Source organism: Schistocerca nitens, chromosome 6, assembly GCF_023898315.1.
Source record: "Schistocerca nitens isolate TAMUIC-IGC-003100 chromosome 6, iqSchNite1.1, whole genome shotgun sequence".
Taxonomy (NCBI): Eukaryota; Metazoa; Arthropoda; class Insecta; order Orthoptera; family Acrididae; genus Schistocerca; species Schistocerca nitens.
Window position 1 is genome coordinate 138,774,982 of NC_064619.1, and position 15,311 is coordinate 138,790,292.

A 15,311-nucleotide genomic window follows, 5' to 3' on the forward strand; every position below is an offset into this window, starting at 1 on the left:
GGGAAAACGGCCAAACTTAAAAATGCCGCCCGCAGTGAGCCTCCGAATCGATACAGCGGCGTCACGTCACATGACTGCCTCCAGCCAATGGCGTGCAATGTTTGCCGCTCGGACGCAGTCCCGAGTGGGGAGCGCGAAAAAATGTTTGGCCGGGCGACGTCGTGGTGGGGAGGAGCGGCGACGCGAGCGCCGCGCGGCGGCGGGCCCAGCAACCGCGGCCAGTGTCGCGCGCGACGGCAGAGCGCCGTCAGTGCGAGCTATGCCGTGTGGCAGTGCGGTAGGAGGTCGGTGTAGTAGTGCGGTCCAGTCGACTCGCGCGTCGTAGCTAGTGGGGCCGCCCGGGAGCACGACCGCCGCGCAGCCATGATGACCGACGAGGGCCACCTGTTCCTGACGGAGCTGCCGCCGCAGCTGGTGGTGCACCGAAGCGCGCGGCACCACCTGCAGTTCCACCCGTATTCGGCGGCCGCTTTCCTGCACCAGCCGCACCTCGAGAGCGTGACGTCCGCCGCGCACCACGCGCTGTCGGCCGAGGTGTCGGCGCACCTGGGCAAGCACTCCAAGGCGGCGCCGCCGTCGTCGTCGTCCTCGTCGTCGCACCACGGCCACCACCACCACCATCACCACCACCACCAGCAGTCGCAGCAGCAGCAGCACGCGCAGCAGGAGGTGGCGGGCGCGCCGGACGGCAGTCAGACGCACGTGTCTTGCCTGTACCCCGAGATCCTGGCGCTGATCTTCGGCTACCTGGACGTGCGCGACAAGGGCCGCGCGGCGCAGGTGTGCACGTCGTGGCGCGACGCGGCCTACCACAAGTCGGTGTGGCGCGGCGTCGAGGCGAAGCTGCACCTGCGGCGCGCCAACCCGTCGCTGTTCGCCAGCCTGGTGCGCCGCGGCATCCGGCGCGTGCAGGTGCTGTCGCTGCGGCGCAGCTTGCGCGACGTGGTGCAGGGCGTGCCCAACATCGAGTCGCTCAACCTGTCCGGCTGCTACAACGTCACCGACATCGGCCTGTCGCACGCGTTCGTGGCCGAGGTGCCGTCGCTGACGCACCTCGACCTGTCGCTGTGCAAGCAGGTGACGGACACCAGCCTGGGCCGCATCGCGCAGTACCTCAAGAACCTCGAGTCGCTGGAGCTGGGCGGCTGCTGCAACGTCACCAACACCGGCCTGCTGCTGATCGCGTGGGGCCTCCGCCGCCTGCGCAGGCTGAACCTGCGCTCGTGCTGGCACATCTCCGACCAGGGCATCTCCTACCTCGCCGGCCTCAACCGCGACAACGCCGACGGCAACCTCGCCCTCGAGTACCTCGGACTGCAGGTAATAACCCACCACCGGCGACGCCTCCTCTTCGATTCCCCAACTGCAGTTCTCGATGTGCGCTACCGTTAGTAGTGATGTACCTAACGACCTTCCGTACCGTGGCAGAAGCTATTTTTTATTGCTCTATAGTCCAGTGCTTGATTTGTGATGGCACGTACCGGTACCTCTGACGATAAAACAGCGCTAAAACAACGTTTTAAGACGTTTAAATTCCGAAAAAACGCCCCCCGGAAGTTCACGGTTCGGTAACCTCTTTTTTTATATTTTTAATATTACAAGAAAAAGTTACTGCTCTATCATATTCTCTCCAGTCCTGTTCACGAAGGCTCCGCGCCTGTATGTATGGCGAAGAAACTCAACAAAAGCCACGATTTTATAGAATTTATTTATTGGGCCCACTTACACTGGAATAAATCCTTGTCGAAGTTCTAATAAAAAACTTTTTACGAAACCTGTGACTGCTCAGAGGTACTTTTATTAATAAGGAAAATGATGCGTGGTCGTAAATTCTGTAAAAGGTTCATCGAAGCTTTTGACAATGTAATGCAGGTCATATGCAAGCTGTAACTGGTTTTGGGCAGAAGCACCATATTCAGATGACTATATTTTTTCATATATGGTTTACAGTTTACAACCCGACTATATTCAGTGCAGGAAAAAGTCACCTACGAATGTTAATTCTTTATCGTGTTATTTTATACAACGAATCATACGTAACAGGCCCAAAATACTCACTGAATGCATATATATGGCTTATTGATCCCATTACTTTTGTTTGGAAGTGTTGTCAGGGTCCGACGTGTGCTTGACATTACCTTAAAACGTGTGGATAAAAGCCGTACGTCAAGGTCGCATATTTTCTTTATTGGTTAACGGTTTCGTCTCAGTGGCGAGCCATCTCAGTTATAAACTCCAAAAAATGGAGATTAAAAAGGGAACAATGAAAAATACGTTCAGTATTTGGATTTCCGTTGTGCAATACATACCAATCTAAAATGTAATTCAGCGTGCGAGAATCATTACACTGCGACCTTGTTAAAGAAAACAATCATGTAGACATATCAGGAAAAATATTAAAAAGCAAGACAAAAATAAGCAAAAATATATTCAATTTTTATTTGTAATTTACTGTAATTTAGTTCTGCGGATGGCTTGTCAGTGAGCCGAAACCGTTAATCAATAATGAAAATTTGCGATGTTGAAGGATTTTTGTCCATAAATGTTTTAAAAGCAACAGGTCGCGTTTTCTTACATAGTGTCAAAGAAAAAAAATTTACATTACCTACTGTGAGGCACACAGGCACACGTTCTATGCTGTGAATAACATGTAAGAAATACTGAAGTGTATACTCGCCGGGCGCTGATAACCTCGCTGTTGTGCGCCCTAAAACACTAATCATCATCAATACTGAAGTGTATACTCGCGAGATGCGAAAACAGTATCCGTAGCAAGCTGTACACTTCGTATTAAACTTGATTGAATCCATTTGAAGGTAGGTGCAAGTCGCTTAAATCTGAAATCGCTTGAATAAAATGATGCATTGCTAACGAAGCCACCGAAGTTCAACACGATGAAAGTGATTGACTTGTCACAAGCCCATGTTGCGAGTTTTTAAACTCTTAACGAGAGTGATATTCTCGTATATTTCACCCCGGAAATTATGTCTAGGATTATGTAAAAGCTGTCAGGTATTTCCCTTCGAGTGTGTGTGAGATCAGTTTTTGCAGTATACCTGTTAACACTGAACAGCGCGTCAGATAATCCTGCGGTACCCCGTTATACCTTTCTCTGCAAATGCTCAATTTCCATGAGAAACCGTCCTCATATGGGTATCAACATAAGAGCAGTTATTTAGCGGTGAATCGACGCTTGCCATTTGCATTAATCATCTAGTCCCTGATGGAGTGCTTATCGCATTTCTTCCTTACAGCTTTCGTCATTATTTTCCAAGTGCCTTCTTCCTTACAGCTTTCGTCATTATTTTCCAAGTGCCTCTGAGTGAACAAAAAAGAAGAAAGACCACCACTGTGCTTCATATTACGTCTTCTACTTTCAACGAGAACTCCACATAACATGAGGTGTTTATTCGTGGATAAATTGCGTAAAAGGCCTGTGGAACTGATTCGATGCAGATATTGTTAAGCTTCTAAATACCCTAGACGTTCTAATGCAATACATACAAACATCGTTTAATGACTGACTCTTTTATCTTGGCTGTTAAAAATGTCAAGTACGCATTTAGTGCTGCAGCGCCAAAGACACTTTGGTAGGACTCAAGAGTAGCGGGTATGAAATCTCCGTTGGTCACTCAAAATTCTGTTTGTTTTCTCAAGACAGAAGACGATGATTTCTACAGTAAATCCAGCGACGTGTTCGTACTAATATTGGTCTAGTTGATGTAGTACTTGGTCTCTAATTTTCTTAGTGTCATCGGGTGACAACAGTTCTTATAATCGATCTTTTCATTGTTGTGGCAGCTACTGAAATGCTCAGATATCACACAGAGCAATATTGTATAATGTGGGTGAGAGCCAATCAAAAGTATATTTTCGTCTTTCGGAACGTTTCATGTTTAATAATTCACGTGGTTTATGTAGTGCGCACGGAAGGAAAAGTATTTTTTTTTTTTTAAATTCTTCAGCTGAGGAGTGTACTCGCGCGAATTACTGGGTGGTGCAGAGGACGGCGGTGTAGCTTTAGAGTGACTCATGTAGGGAGACAGTAGTAAGTATTGGAGTTTTTCTCGGTAATTTATTGTATCCCACACATCACACCAAATTGAGCAGCATACAGGCCATGCATTCTACAGAGAGCAACGCCTATATTATTATATGTTATTTTAAATTAAGCTTTCCGCCCACAAAATAATTTTGTCTCTAGATCGTTACGCTACACGTCTTTCGTGTTTCTCCCATTTCACATGTTTCCACAAAACGATTACATTCCATAGTTATTTTTTGTAGTTTGTTCTACACAAAGCTATGTGGCTTCTTTAGATTCAAAAGGATCTCTTGCAATAAGCTGCAAATACGTAAATAATGCTTTTTTGTTGTGCTGCCGGTATGACAAAATTCGAGTTTCTATCCATAGGCGGCTTAATATTTCTTTCGAAATTTCTGTGGTATTAGCAGCGTATTGGTTCACGGCTACCGCATTATTCCCGCGCCAGAAAAACACTTGAAAATGTTCAGTTAAGTGCCAGTTTTCTGCTATGTACCAAGACACTTCCTGCCAGGGAGAATAAGCTAGTGCCCACCTCTTAACTTCCTTTACGTTAAATTCTTTCTTTAGTGAAGATCTACGACAGTTTTGTGAAGTACCGCTAAGCTGTTTTCTATCGACCCAGCGAAAGTCAGAAATCGCCTAGGGAGCAGTGTGGCCTCATGGCAAACATGCGCAGCAATTGTAGAAGAGCATACCGGAAAGCTGATGTGCACAGGGGTAGTTGTGTACGAGGCTGATGCACAAGAATTTATGCTCCTAAACTTAAGGTTTGCAAACCACCTCCAGAGGATCCTGTTTTTCCACGAGAAAGCCATTCTTCTCGGAAAAGTCAGTTTGTCACCGTACCCACTCTATAGTTATTTCTATGTGTTTAGAAACCTTGTTCCTCCGAGGGGTTCCTTTGCTATTACTTCAGGAATAAATGTTGATTGATCATCACTTCTCAGTCCGATTTCCTAATGGAATTACCAATATACCTTCCTGATATCCCACGCCATTATTTCCTGTATGAACCGTGCCGCCAAACGGCAAGAATGACTACATTGTTATGTCTTATTGTTAGTCATTGTTAGTAGCATGGGCATCGTTGAAAATTTCCTTTAAAAATGTTATTGCAGGCATTACGAACAGCTTTATACCACCTGCTCTTCAGCAAATTTCTAGCCTCTGCGTATCCGACGAATACGACTGACCGCAGAGGTCAAAGAAATTCAGAGACGTGCGACAACCAAACCGGACGGTTCAGAGCACGGAAGAATGAGTAATAAAATCGCATATGAATCACTGGAAGAAGGATCTTGAAATAAAGTGAAGAGTGGAAGGATAAGGACAATTAGAGCGCGAGCTAAGCCGTGCTCACTTTTCTTTCGCCCTTATCGATGAATGGGACAATAAAGGGAGCAAGTACGTACATTCCGTAATGAACGTCTCCGCAGATATTTTTGAGTTAGTGCAAAGATACTTTTTCGAATACTGCTGTAATTTAGCAATAAAAATGATTTGGTTTAGTTGAGGTTTACGGCCTGCGTAATGTGAAAGCCCGTATACAAAAAATGCCTCCGAGATGTTAATTGCTCGTACCGGGCCCGAACAATAATTCATATTGTCGAACATGTAATGGTTACTTCCGAAACAGCGTGTATGCAACAGAATCCTTGCAGCGCCTAGAGCCTCAGGAACAAAAATGCAGTAGCAGCAGTACTTACCAAATGCGACAGAAAATCACATGAGACATTGCGTGCAATTGCAAGTCACATAATTGCGTAAAGAAATGGAGGTGAGAAACTGGGAGTAACGTCCTTGTAACCACCTGGATATTTCTCAGGAGAGGACCGCGAATGCAAGATCTTGCTGGTATCGCCACGTGGGCAGACATTCGGCTGTCGTGCCTGTACGCCACATTCTAGGGAAAGCAATTTAAAAACAAAATATTCAGCATTCTGCGAAACTGATGTTGATAATAAGTATAACACAGTGAAGTAAAAGAGCATCATAAGATTTAGAGAGAGAATATGTTTCTCTAAATGGGAATGAGCGTACGGGGAAGTTCGGCCGCTAAGTGCAAGTCTTACGCGCCCGTGGTGAGGATGTCATTTCTTCACACGTGCAATGCCTTGGCCAATTATCTACTTTAAAATGTGATTCAGCACAGTGACCCAGCTATCAAATTAGCACGGTAACAGTACTTTCCTTAGGTACTGAAGAGAACTTACTTTTTAAGAAAAACATAGGCTAACCAGACAATCGAAGTCGGCCGCATTTCTGTTTTCTTCATATAAATAAACTAAATAACTGTATATGTGAATGTAAACGATGCCAGCGTATACTCCAGATAAAAAGCCCTTGGCTGGAACCCCGACAGCATTTCTCAAATAACAGCAGCTTGGTCCGGCTTGATTTTTGCAGTCACAGTCTTAACTTAGCGATGTTTCTTTTGCTCACTTACCCACATACTAAGTAATAGGTTCTTGTGGTATCACTCTGTTACTCAAACAAATGCCTTTTTCACAATGTAGCGCAATTGAATGTTATAGGTGTGATACTGTGCATAAACGAATGCAATCTATAACAAAACTCTGCGCCAGCCTATAAGGTAAAAAATATCGATTGATTTCCTGTTCCTGTCACATGTCCTTGTATCGTAACCTCACGTGAAAGAAACATCGAAACTGTTTACAATGCACTGAATTAATATTTCGAGAGCCACACGTAGGAAAAATAAGATGATCATGCGAGTGTTGAAGTATCAGGATGGATATTCGTTTCATGTGACATAACTAAATGTGCATCTTTCCACGTGAGATTGGAAACAAGTGAAACTGATGCAAGTTAATGAAATAAACTTGGTAACCTAAATAGTGACTGTTTACTGTAGGTCCTTTCTTAGTTTAGCCTGAATTTATTCGAACAGCGAAAGAGTATTTCTCAGTCAATAGATCGATATTTAGGTCTGAAGAAATAAAAGGAATTGCGTATAACGAAACTCCATCCATGTTTCAAATGTATAACAACTTACCTGCAACCAGCTGCTTTAGCGCTGACATATTTAATACTCCCAGTTTTGGTTGCCATAAAATTATAATTTTCTGTGGATTTTCAAAATGGTTCAAATGGCTCTAAGCTCTATGGGACTTAACATCTGAGGTCATCAGTGCCCTAGACTTAGAACTACTTTAACCTAAGGACATCACACACATCCATGACCGAGGCAGGATTCGAACCTGCGACCGTAGCAGCAGCGCGGTTCCGGACTGAAGCGCCTAGAACCTCTCGTTCACCGCCCGGTTGTCTGGATGTGGTTCTTTTTTTGTCGTATTAGTGGCCAGAGTTGGGGTACCAACACTCAACAGTACGGTGCTGAGGATGTAATTAAGTCGTCGCTTTTATCCCTTATGAAAAACTTCGAGCCCTTCGATCGTAAAGCATCCACTAGTCCACCATCATCATTTACAATACTTTAGAATTGCCAGTTCTATTTTGTTTCATTTTTTTGAAGGAAGGTGATCGAATCATTTGTTTCCAATGATATTTTCTCTGACAGAATCTACAAGGAACTGGATAAAGAGAGAGAAACTGACTAGTAAATTATCACAATGAAGAATCAGTTGAAAAGTTGTAACCTTCTCTGTAGAAATACGGGGTGTTCTCAAACTATTCGTTTAGATTAATACAGGAGATTGAGAACATGAAAACAAATACATTTCGATAACAACATACGGTCTCTGAAGTCAGTTTTTAATGTTAGGGAACATTTTGTTCGTGGTGCTAACATAAACTGCTCCGGTGGCACTGACTACAAATGTGTGCTGGCATTCAAAACTGCTCTGTGTACACATGTACAGATGGATGGCTCTGAGATCCGCTTGGAGACACACAGACTCATTCGCAAGCATCGCCATCTTGTGACAACAAGGGCGCCAGCCCACTTCAGCACTGCTGTGAGGAATCGTGTGAGAGTCGCCTTCGGGAATCGATGGATCGGCATAGGTGGCCCTGTGGCCTTACCACCCAGTTCAGCTGACCTCATGTGTCTGGGTTTCTTTCTCTGGAATCACATGAAGCAGCTGGTGTACGAAACCGTTGTGGGATCAGAAAACGACGCTAAACTGCCGTCACTGCTGGTACCGTTGCGGACATGTCAGGAATCTAGGATAGGACATGAAAATCAGTGGTGCGACGATGTCCTGCGTCCACACAGGGCAGTGGTCGCGCATTGGAGTAGTCCATGTGAACGTCACTACGGTAATTAGCATGCTAAACTACCTTCTGTATCAATCGTCCATAGTATCAGATGTTGCCTTCACGTACCGTATTTACCATAACTAAATATATTTGTTTGATGGACTAGCAACTCCATGGAGTGCTGTGTGCGCAACGACCATGTATGTTAAATTAAAAGGAAGGTCAGCGTTGGTCGTAATATTGATGTTTTATTAATAGCAGAATCGATTTTCGATCACATAGTGATCATCTTCGGTGCTGTACACATTAAACTCGGACACTGGTATCAAGTTATTGATAACTTGAGTTTAATGTGCACAGCACCGAAGATGATCTCTATGTGATCGAAAATCGATTCTGCTATTAATAAAACATCAATATTACGACAAACGCTGACCTTCCTTTTAATTTAATATTTGTTTGATGTTCTCTGCCTCCAGTATTAATTATGAACGAATAATTTCGGGACATTCTATGCACGTCATAAGCACGGACAATGGCAGCAAGTACAGGGTGTTTCAAAAATGACCGGTATATTTGAAACGGCAATAAAAACTAAACGAGCAGCGATAGAAATACACCGTTTGTTGCAATATGCTTGGGAAAACAGTACATTTTCAGGCGGACGAACTTTCGAAATTACAGTAGTTACAATTTTCAACAACAGATGGCGCTGCAAGTGATGTGAAAGATATAGAAGACAACGCAGTCTGTGGGTGCGCCATTCTGTACGTCGTCTTTCTGCTGTAAGCGTGTGCTGTTCACAACGTGCAAGTGTGCTGTAGACAACATGGTGTATTCCTTAGAACAGAGGATTTTTCTGGTGTACGAATTCCACCGCCTAGAACACAGTGTTGTTGCAACAAGACGAAGTTTTCAACGGAGGTTTAATGTAACCAAAGGACCGAAAAGCGATACAATAAAGGATCTGTTTGAAAAATTTCAACGGACTGGGAACGTGACGGATGAACGTGCTGGAAAGTTAGGGCGACCGCGTACGGCAACCACAGAGGGCAACGCGCAGCTAGTGGAGCAGGTGATCCAACAGCGGCCTCGGGTTTCCGTTCGCCGTGTTGCAGCTGCGGTCCAAATGACGCCAACGTCCACGTATCGTCTCATGCGCCAGAGTTTACACCTCTATCCATACAAAATTCAAACGCGGCAACCCTCAGCGCCGCTACCATTGCTGCACGAGAGACATTCGCTAACGATATACTGCATAGGATTGATGACGGCGGTATGCATGTGGGCAGCATTTGGTTTACTGACGAAGCTTATTTTTACCTGGACGGCTTCGTCAATAAACAGAACTGGCGCATATGGGGAACCGAAAAGCCCCATGTTGCAGTCCCATCGTCCCTGCATCCTAAAAAAGTACTGGTCTGGGCCGCCATTTCTTCCAAAGGAATCATTGGCCCATTTTTCAGATCCGAAACGATTACTGCATCACGCTATCTGGACATTCTTCGTGAATTTGTGGCGGTACAAACTGCCTTAGACGACACTGCGAATACCTCGTGGTTTATGCAAGATGGTGCCCGGCCACATCGCACGGCCGACGTCTTTAATTTCCTGAATGAATATTTCGATGATCGTGTGATTGCTTTGGGCTATCCGAAACATACAGGAGGCGGCGTGGATTGACCTCCCTATTCGCCAGACATGAACCCCTGTGACTTCTTTCTGTGGGGACACTTGAAAGACCAGGTGTACCGCCAGAATCCAGAAACAATTGAACAGCTGAAGCAGTACATCTCATCTGCATGTGAAGCCATTCCGCCAGACACGTTGTCAAAGGTTTCGGGTAATTTCATTCAGAGACTACGCCATATTATTGCTACGCATGGTGGATATGTGGAAAATATCGTACTATAGAGTTTCCCAGACCGCAGCGCCATCTGTTGTTGAAAATTGTAACTACTGTAATTTCTAAAGTTCGTCTGCCTGAAAATGTACTGTTGTCCCAAGCATATTGCAACAAACGGTGTATTTCTATCGCTGCTCGTTTAGTTTTTATTGCCGTTTCAAATATACCGGTCATTTTTGAAACACCCTGTATTAACAAGTGATAACACACTTTTATAATCGCTAGAAAGCATTTAGAGTATCTCCTCACGGAGCAATGAACTAAAGAGTGCGTACTATTTCTATGACATCATTTGGTTTTTGAGAAGTCTTTCATTTCAGGAATCCGTCAGTGTATAACTTACACCTCCCCCCCCCCCCCCATCTCGCCTCCCCCTTCGCCCCCTCGCCGGAGATACTGGTGTGGGACTGAATCGAGGACATTTCTGAATGCAAGAAATTGATAATCAAATAGATTACGTTGCCCTCTACAGGCCCACGCGGTCACCGTTTGCTACTTTTTCGTTTGTCAAAGGGATCAGCTATTGGAGATGAGTGCAGTTAGCAATGTATCTCACGAGCAGCACAGTTAACGGACAGTAGGATTTCTTATCAGAAGGCAGATGGTAGCGGCAGCCGCCCGGCTAACCGTGTGACTTAACGAGAAAGCTCTTGCGACACTGCTTCATGGATCACGTAACGCGTCTTCTCTCGGATCTAAATCGTCAGTCAGCGAAGATTGATGTTTACAGTCTCCACGAAATACGACGGAGCACAAATCAGTCGGCACGTATGATACGGTACGATTTTTGCACGTTGCAGGATATTCTGTTAGATGGAATTTGCAAAAACAGATTGTTGATGGGTATGAACTTAACAGCAATTGCTGACACACAGTTTGAGAATTTGCAGGAAGCTGTTATTATTATTATTATTATTATTGTTATTATTATTTTTTTTTCGTTCGAGTGAAACTTGACTGACATTTGTTAGACTTTTTCTGCAACCGTCTTGCCCGTTATCTTTTTTTTTAGACCGCCAAAGACTTATATGCACCGTACACTACATAGTCCGACCAAAGATGTTCGTATTTTAAGTAGTTAAGCCCTTTCACAGCTGATATGTCCACAGTTCGTGGACTACTGGTTTTCGCCTCGGGTTCGATCCACGACCGGGTCTCAGATTTTCTTCGCCAGGGGATTGGATCTTCATTCGAACGATGTGCCAGCAATTGCTGCTAAATTCGTACCCATCGATAATCTGTTTTCGCACTTTCTATTCAACAGAAAATCCTGCAATGTGTAAAAATTGTACCCTATCATGCGTGTCGACTAATTTTTGTGTTCCGCAGAGAACTATAAAAATCAACCTTTAATTAATGACGGAGGCTTCGGGGATTTAGGTTGCAGAGAAAACACCTTTCATCACAGACGTTCCAGTCGCCGAACTGGCTCAAATGGAAGACTTGAGCAGGCCGAAGCACAGCCCAGGTGTGGTCTTCCCGCATAATGCGATACGATAATTTCATTTCACAACGTGTACGGAAGAAGTAGTGAAACCTGTAGTGACCTCATTTTTTAATGATTTATTGAACACTAGCCATTTTACTTCCCTCGCTGGCAAATTCATTTTTACAATTGTCTACTATACTGATCATTGAATTTCACCCGCGACAAGGAAAGAATAGTCTTCAGAAATTTCTGTACAAAGAAAACGTAGATCTCACTGAAGTAACAGATGAGCTTAGAAGCGTTCTTCGACGTCAAGTGTGCGGCACTAAAGCTAGGCAGTGAGCAGCGCTTGGAACTAGTACAGAAACTTCAATGAGTCGCATTTTGTGTTTATGCAGAAAAATCCATTCTTATCCCGGAGTATGAGAAATTCAGAGATGATTATGCTGGAACTAAAATCAAAACGTTAGCAAAAAATGTGCCATGGTCTCCGAAACGTAAATGTACCCGAATGAACTTTTATGCAGGAGGGATCGTGTTTGGTTTAAAGTTCGCTAATTTCTGGTGAAATTCACTAAGAGGACTGTAGGATAACACCGAGCCTCAAGCACCAAAGTGAACTGCGTATATATTTGTACATCTTGGTGAAAGGTATGTAAATACTGGAAAATTTCATGAGGATATCCATACACAAGGGAAAAAATGAAATTGCGTTAAAATGTCTCTGGGACACATCATGTAGATGAGTTTTTTCGTTTAAAAACTGCTGGTCTAGCCCACTGCGTTTACTGCCGGTCAGGTTTCAGAATATAACACAGTGTTCATCAGCAGTTTCAGACTATATTAAAATAAACACTGAATGCCACTACTACATACTGAAGCAAAAGCGTTTTCAGCTGTCCCTTAAGACGCATATTTGATAAAATGAGACAAGTGGCAGTAGCCCAGAATCATTTAGGTGTGAATAATATTTGTGGCGAAAATCAATTTTTCACATCGGTTTATAGTTGATCCATATAATGAAATTCGCCGGTTATCCTGTTACCCAGCTCAAAATTTGTGGGTACGATAGAATCCGGTAAGTAATGCGTATTCTTCAGTTTGTATTTCACGTTAAAATGAAATTAGTTGGAATTAACTGAAAATGGTCAGCCTCCCAGATTCACGTACTAAGTGGGATGTCGTCGCAACGTACGCTTTGATGGAACGAAAGAACACACTTTTTCATTATTTGCTTAATATGGTTTTCGTGTGATCTCTTTCAACTACATTCATATACCATATAATAGATCTTTTACATAGCTTTAATTAGCATTGTACAAATATCTCTAATACGATGACATTCCATCATTAAAGAGAATGTTTTCTTGTAATGTCTCGTGATGCTCATACTGCAAATAGTGCCATCAGTGACTGATCATTCTCCAGTCCGACGAAGGCTATTGTCCTTCTCCTTTCGCTACACACTACGAGAGAAAATGTGGCTTATGTCTTCCTTGTCAAGAAACCGTTCTCATCCTCTATGTGGGAGCCATGGTGGTGGTGTGCGTGTTACCTGTGTTACAGGCGCTAACCATACGAAGCCCACGCGCACACAGTTTCGATTTCATGTGAGGATTTATGTATCTACAGGGTGGTCAGGAACAGTCGGAAGAGCTTGTAAGGGTGTTTCAGAGAGACTGTGCTGAGAAATAATTGTTTAGAGAAAAATTCGATAACGTTGCGCCGTTTCATTGTTCTGAGGATTTCATTGTTACTGAGGATTGAAGTCAGCCAAGAATGCTGTAGCGCACAAACATCTATGGGTCCGTGAATTACCACTTGATTAAATGCTCATTACTAGTTAAAATAAGCGTTTTTCGGAAGTGATAAATTTAAGGTACATGAGTAAAAACTGCGTTTGTTCTGATTGAGAAAACCAGCCGAAGAACACGTTAGGCGACACTGTCTCCGGCAGGCTGCTTGAATTTGCGCGAGCGCGACGACTGGCTAACTAAAACGGTAAATTACTCGGAAACGGCGGAACGTATCGAATTTTTGTAACAATAATTCCTCAGCACCACCTCCCCTGCAACACCCTAATACGCTTTTCAGACTTGTTTCTGACCCTGAATAAGCAGAAACGTAAGGGCTGCCTGTGTGGATAAACCTTCAATTTCTTAAACGATAATAAACAGGAAAAGTAACGTCAAAGCGCTCCTTTACATTGACCGTCACCCCGCAACGGATTCCTCACCCTAGCATCCGCATTTCACAAGCTGACGTACGCTGCGTGGCACCTTGTATGTAGGTATTTCCCTCTTTTCTACAGCACCCACGGATGCTGATTAGGCGGCATTGGATAGATGCCCCTCTGCGTCTCTCCCTTGTGTTATCATTCCAATCTGAGCGCGATATCTGCAAACATGACTCTGAGACGGTACGTTCACGTTTTCTGGTAACTAGTCTTCACGACTACATATCTTGCTACCATCCACCAGACTAGAAAAGATACTGTTGCAAATATCGAAACACTTCTATGAACCTTCTAAACTTTTTTCAGGTCTGTCGACTCGGCCATAAAAGTGGTAAAGAGAAGGCGTGTTATGTTTCTGTCTTCGACAGTGTACACTGCATCAGGATCATCTCAGAGAATCATTGCCTAGTTTTCACGTTCCGGACTACGAGTCTGACGCAGTTGTTTCACTTAATTGTAAATAAGGGCGACAAATTTTCCTCTTGTGCTATAATGAAACTGTGCAGGAGCGATTTGTATACTTATGATCTTTTGGTTATATTTGTATATTTAAGATAAAGTGAAAGATACATTTCACGTTCGAAAAGAGCAGGGTTTGAACCCCAGTCGAGCGAACTAGACTCAGGTTTTAGTTCGGATTAAGGCGCAATGTGAGATGATTTCTTTGAAGAGGACGCGATTCAAAATGGTTCAAATGGCTCTGAGCACTATGGGACTCAACATCTTAGGTCATAAGTCCCCTAGAACTTAGAACTACTTAAACCTAACTAACCTAAGGACATCACACACACCCATGCCCGAGGCAGGATTCGAACCTGCGACCGTAGCAGTCCCGCGGTTCCGGACTGCAGCGCCAGAACCGCTAGACCACCGCGGCCGGCGAGGACGCGATTAATTTCCATCCGATGTCTTGTCCATTCTGAGGTTGTGTTGCGCCTCTTATGACCTCGTTGTCGACAAGACGCCATATTCTAATCGTACGTTTCGTTCAAACATCAATGTTCAACATATCTATCGTATGTTCGTTTCTAGTTATGACTCGTCATCCGTCTAGCCTAGACATACAGGGGCGCTACCGCACAAGAACACTCCCATCTAGTATACAGTAGTTAAAAAAAAAAGTGGAACTAAATACCAAAATGGAGATCAAAAGCGACAAAGAACTGGCTCCAGAATAATTCCAGATATGCTATTGGCAGTCTTAAATTTTCTGAAAGAACGTCGCCTTGAGAAAAAGTTGGTTTAATTACGTGCAAATACTACAAACCGCGTGCCTAACCAAGTAGAAAGTGATTACGTGCGTCAGGCAATAAAAGTTACTTGTTGGAAACAATAGCTTCTCTATGGTTTACGGTACGATTCTGGCACTGCGGACTAGTTGCCCTTTTTTTTGTACGTCTTGTCGATTGCGGGATTAGATATTGTGCCAAGCACAGAGCTCTGTAGAATTTCTGTCCTGTAGAACGTAACACTGAGCATCGTTACTCGGAATATGTAAGAACAATGTTCT

At 44.0% G+C, this 15,311-nt stretch overlaps 1 protein-coding gene across 1 annotated transcript in view; it reads left to right on the plus strand.

Annotated features, from left to right (window-relative positions):
- The first annotated feature begins 263 nt into the window (after nt 1-263).
- LOC126262407 (F-box/LRR-repeat protein 14) overlaps nt 264-15,311 on the plus strand; it is a 59,252-nt gene continuing 44,204 nt past the window's right edge. Inside the window, exon 1 of the mRNA XM_049959032.1 lies at nt 264-1,320. Within this exon, the coding sequence (XP_049814989.1) occupies nt 364-1,320 (957 nt within the window). The 5' untranslated portion in view covers nt 264-363. The remainder of the gene's footprint in view (nt 1,321-15,311) is intronic.